Source organism: Aedes albopictus, chromosome 1 (genome assembly GCF_035046485.1).
Source record: "Aedes albopictus strain Foshan chromosome 1, AalbF5, whole genome shotgun sequence".
NCBI lineage: Eukaryota > Metazoa > Arthropoda > Insecta > Diptera > Culicidae > Aedes > Aedes albopictus.
This window is the reverse complement of record NC_085136.1, coordinates 123,731,410-123,737,409: the sequence shown is the minus strand read 5'-3', so window position 1 is coordinate 123,737,409 and position 6,000 is coordinate 123,731,410. Positions and strand designations below refer to the sequence as shown.

At 37.9% G+C, this 6,000-nt stretch overlaps 1 protein-coding gene across 1 annotated transcript in view; it reads right to left on the bottom strand.

Annotated features, from left to right (window-relative positions):
• Nucleotides 1-3,630: 3,630 nt before the first annotated feature.
• Nucleotides 3,631-6,000, bottom strand: part of LOC109397607 (uncharacterized) — a 44,636-nt gene continuing 42,266 nt past the window's right edge. Inside the window, exon 2 of the mRNA XM_062846741.1 lies at nucleotides 3,631-4,634. Coding sequence (XP_062702725.1) covers nucleotides 3,791-4,096 — 306 coding nt within the window. The 5' untranslated portion in view covers nucleotides 4,097-4,634 and the 3' untranslated portion in view covers nucleotides 3,631-3,790. The remainder of the gene's footprint in view (nucleotides 4,635-6,000) is intronic.

Below are 6,000 nucleotides of genomic sequence, written 5' to 3'. Positions count from 1 at the left end.
TTGCCCTACATTAACCATTGAAGCTGAATTAAAGTAACAAGTGGCGCCACTATTGCTGACTTACGATTATACTGACTGGTATAATCGTAATTCAGGAATAGTGACGCCACTTCCCACTTTAAAACCTTTTGACCCCAACATAGAAACGGCTGTATAAATTCACCCTTTCCATAAAACTGAATATAGCGCATTTAGTTCACCACTGGACTGTCGCACTACTTACCACGAGTACGAAAACGCAAATAAAAGTGCGCGATTGCATCCTTGTGGTCTTCAGAGCACTTATTCAGCATACATCGAAGAAATAGTTCGCGTAGTCCAGTGGTGAACTAAATGCGGTATACTGTCTTCGGAAAAGTTGTTGCAAATTGAGTCCTATATTTAAAAAAACGGAAATATTTCGCCCCCTTAATGCTAGATAAAAATGGCTGGCAAAACTAATCCTGGTGTAAAACAAACACTTTGTTGGTCTTAAAAGATGAATCATTATGTGTTTTCGTAGTTCCAATGGATAAACTTTTGTTTATTATGGTGTTTGTTAAGATATAAACAAAACTCTCGAAATTTCGTAAAACCAGTTACCTAGTTCTAGCATTAAGGGGGCTATTTGTATTTGGGAATTCATTGATAACCTGGAATATCCTGAACACCATGACATTTAAAAAAAACGAAATAATTGACATATCAATTGTTCTTAAAGCTGAACTGGGATGTGGGTTACATTTATATGTATTAATTTAGCCTTCTTCAAGAATATTAAAAGGTGTTTTATAATCTGGAATGTTCTAGGTATTCTAAATTTTTCTAGGTGTCTAAATGATTCTACAAGAATAATTTTATGTATTTTTGACACAAATAATAGCATTGCATAAGCTACTGGGGTCTACAATGACATTTATAGACACTATAGGGATATTCTAGGTCAGCCAAAGTACCCTGGAGTTCAGAACTTCTCGTCTACACTCGTAACAGTAGCCATACCTTTTGTACTGAGTAACGTTGCATAATCAACCGCAATTACTGGAGCAATCTGATGTCTACTAGCTTATTATGGGACATTCACGGTCGTCCACACTGTTCTATAATGAAGTCCTTCAAATCTATAAGAATAACTTTATGTGTTTTTACCATAAATAATAGTATTGCATAATCTGTTGGGATCCGCGGGGCACTTGAAATCTCAAATGTGATTTAGAGACACTACAGGGATATTCTAGATCAGCGTAACTACCTTAGAGTTCAGGACTTCAGGTCTACACTCGTAACAGTATCCATATATGTTATCCTGAGTAATGCTGCATTATCATTCAGGGTCGTGTCCAAACTGTTCTATAATGAAATTCTTCAAATATGCAAGAATAAGTTTTTGTGTTTTCGCCATAAATAATAGTATTGCATAATCTGCTGGGATCCGCGAAGCTCTTGAAATCTCAAATGTCATTTGAAGACACTACAGGGATATTCTAGGTCAGCCAAACTACCATAGAGTTCAGGACTTCAGGTCTATACTCGTAACAACAGCCAACAGCCATATCTGCTATACTGTGTAACGTTGCATATTTATTCGTGGTTACTGCACTAATTTGAAGTCTACAAGCTTATTATAAACCTTTGGGACATTCAGCCAAACTGTTCTATAATGAAGTCCTTCAAATCTACAAGCCAAACTATCTTTGAGTTCAGAGTTCAGGTCTACACTCGTAACATCAGCTGTATCTGACATACTGAGTAACGTTTGATAATCATTCGCGGTGATTGAATCAACCTGAAGTCTACTATATATTATTATGAACCTTTGGGAAATTCAGGGTCGTCCAAACTATCCTGAGGTTTTGCTCTTGATAGCAACAGCACTTATTCTCACAATGAACTTTTATTGTAATCTTTAATCCCCCTGGCATATCATGAGTCATTTCAAGTTAGTTTTGAGATATTCCAGATCAACAACACTACTCTTGAAACCATAGCTTCAGGTGTATACTTGTGATAATAGCTTTTGCCACTACGTTGAGTAGTGTTACATAATCCACTGAAAGCAGTTACGGAAATAATAAGCGTTGTTATTTATTTTTGGGATATTATGGGCTTTCTTACTGTTATGAAGCTTAGTTGACAAAAACAACCACTGTAACATTCAGAAGACATACTGGGCATGATAGATTACAAATCGTAACTTTGTATAATGAAAGAAGTTACCATTACACCTGTAGACTTTAGGATCTAATCTCAAGAACAGCTTGGATGACTTAGGATATCCCGACTGATCTAATACTGTCTATCAACCTTTCAGAAGATTTACTGAGCATGATAGATTACAAATCGTAGCATTGTATAATGAAAGTTACCGTTACATCCGTAGACTTAAGGATCTAAACTCAAGAATAGTTTGTATGACCTAAGATCCGACTCCGACTTACTGAACATGATAGATTACAAAACGTAGCTTTGTATAATGAAAGAAGTTACCGTTACACCCGTAGACTTAAGGATCTAAAGACAAGAACAGTTTGGATGACCTAGAAAATCCTAGCTGATCTGATACTGTCTATTGACCTTTCAGAAGACTTACTGAACATGATAGATTACAAATCGTGGCTTTGTATAATGAAAGAAGTTACCGTTACACCCGTAAACTTAAGGATCTAACCTCAAGTCAAGAATACTACCGTGAATCGCATATATGTCTCATTTGCATAGGAAATCCAACAGAGATGGGACTGATATGCGATTCTCGGCAGAATAGTTTGGATGACCTCTAGGATATCCAGAAAAAATATTCTGCTTAATATTCTACCGTTTTTATGCTATTGACCACCAATGACTACAGAAAAACGTAGAAAAAACTCCATAACACTTCGAAAAAATCCGGCTTCAAAGGGTTAATTCAGCTTTAATAGTTTATATAGAGTAATGCATGTCAATATTAATGCGTTATTTATGCAATACGTACAGCTTCAACAGCATGGTTACTTGGGTACTTAACACATAGGAAAGGCAGCGGAAATCAACGAAGCAACATCCGATACTAATTTAGTGCTAAATCCACAATATTAAAGCTATCGATGTTACGTTTACGGCACGATGGAAATTGTTGGAGTATTACGTCCTTGCTGTTACTTTGAGTTATTTAGTAAAGCTTTAAAAATGTATATAACTAGTTCATTAAAAAAAAACACTTCACTATACTTTTGCAGAAGAATATGAAACAATATTTATACAAACTAGTCCTTACTAATTTTTCTAAGAATAATTTTCCTGAGCAAATTCTGTAAAAGCTTTGAACGATTGGCACTAACACATAATTCATGATCGCTGATTCGAGTCACGGTTTATATGAAACCTATTAGAGCGGTAGAGTGTAGTGCAAATTGATATCATTGCACTTTCTCAATTACCACTAATCATGCAACGAGGAAGCACAGAAAGCTGAATTGGGATGGACGGTTTATCAAACTAGATCGAAGAAGAAACAAGCCATGTAAATTCAATAATATTGTATTATTTTGATGCATTTTATCGACACGAATGCACCATAACGGTGTCAAGTGTCGTAAATTAAAAAAAAAAACAACAACCACTAATCATGCATTGGAATTTCATTCATCAAAAAAGCAACACATTTCACACACCTCCTTGAAATAAACTTACAATACTTTGCACTTTATTATCATCTTATCGCTAACTATATACAGTTCATGGTTCAATCTCACACTTTCAAAACACAAATCATGTTCAAAGGAACACATCACGAGAGTATTTCTAACGATCAGCTCACTGATTACACTGATTTTCAATACGGACAGAATGGCGCCGCAGGATAAGGCACACTTCCAGGCAGCGCATAGGGCGTTGGATTCACCACCCGGCAGATGTCCTTGTACGAGCGACCCTTGGGCTTCTTCCTGTGCGTCGGGCTGGGACCTCCTCCACCGGAACTGTAATACCCGTACTGGTTTCCACCGTACCCATAGCCGGAATAACCCGGCTGGTAGGCAGCGAATCCGAACAGCTTATCGAGCACCGGCGACGCGAGGGCCACTTCGGTCAGCAGCAACAAACTCAGCAGCGCGGACAACACCAATGACAGTGACCTCATCTTGGTCTGCTGGGGTAACCACGTTTGGAGAGGTTATTTTTAGCCACTCTACCGATCAGGCAATGATGGGGGCTATACGCGTAATCGATGTCGATCAAATCGGTGGCAGCAGCTTTTGAAGAACTGCCTCTAAATGGTTGGCTCAAGTTCAGTGGTTGAACTGGCGATCGAGGCCTAATCAATCCAATTATCTTCAATCAACTGTTTTCACACCGTGCGGCGATCCCTTAGATGGCGAGCGGAATGAACACACTATCAGCTACAGAACTTACGCGTGCGCGCGCGCCAATGCTACCGAGGAGATTGTGGTGGCACCTCTGATCGAGTGCTACACGCTAGATGATCTATTGAACAAACAGGAGCGAGCCAATGCTTTTATATAAGGGCTTTTCGCGAAGGCCGTTCTATCGCTGGCGCTGTCGCGGATGGATGGATGTTTTGCTTTCCTTTTTTGCGCAATTTCGGTCGGGTTCTGATGCTACTGCCGCCGATGCGATCGTCCATTCGCTGATTCTAGTGACGGCGGGGATCCCCTTGGCTGTGTGGAAGAAAGAAAAGAGAAACGGATGATTCATGCGTGGCCATTTCTGTGAAACTTGAACAATGCCATAAGATTCGATAACAGTTGGGACATAAGAACTAGACATCCAGAACATTGCAAGTTAAACAAGGCGATGCGATGGTTTATAAGATGGTTTTACGTTGAACAATTCCTCAAACTGATTGATATCATTGTCATCATCATCAAACATTCAAGAGCAGCTTTTTATGGTAAGCCTCGTTGGATTAATGTGCGACTCGTGTTGAAAATGAAATCGTTACATAAATAGCTACCGTCGTTGGGGGTGAGCATGGGTCAAAAAAGGATACTCAAAGATTGTTTGTTAAATAACAAATGCAATTGAAGTCGGAATAACTTTTATTTGGTATGTATACTCTCCTATGTGGTAATGATAGTTTAGCAAGAAAGTATCACGTTATATGAATTGCTTACTAAACTACAAATGATTGAAAATTGACCCAATCTCACCCCTTAGAGGGGGTGAGAATGGGTCAAAGTATTCGAAATCATCTGTCTAAGAATATAAGTTAATTTTATTGATCATATCTAGTAAACCTACTTAAAACATAATGTTATCATGACGAATAAAAACTTAGGTAATTTTAAAAAGATCATTAATCCACCTAAAAGGGCTAATACAACCGAAAAAATGGTTGAAATTTGATGAAATAACGTTTGTATACTGTATCACCATTTTTAGCCATCATAATCATCCTCATTAAGAATTTCAACCTCCATGAGAGGAGGGGAGATTACAATTAGGGAGGGGCGCATTGAAAGATTGATTGTAAAAAAAAAACATGATAGTTTTAGTATACTGCATAAGAAACGTTTAACCAAACCCTTCGTTATAAAATCTTATATACATGATCATTGGCCTCTATATTGCTAAAGCAAATCACTCCATCTCAAGATAGGGGGTCGTTCAAATATTATGATAAGTCTATTTTGTGAGCTTACGATATTGATCAGCTGATGATTAGGGGAGCTGTCCAAACGAATGGGTGTATTGCTATAAATGATTTTAGGCACTACACGTATTAACACACTCGTTTGACACTTCTCGACATATTTTTAAAAGAAAGCGTGCTTTTATGAAGATACGGTGAACATGGTACCACTCTAACGTCAAATGGGGACTGGATAACAAGTTGAATTTTTAGTTAAGGTTATGTGCACTCGATAACTTGCTTGACCCAATCTCACCCCCATTCCTAATATTTAGACATATGGTCGAAAATATTGAGTTTTTAAATAAAAAGAGCAATGACAGCCCCCTTTTTTCATTACATCAACCAGGTAATACCTACAGCTAACCACTTATAAGAAAATTTATGGTTAG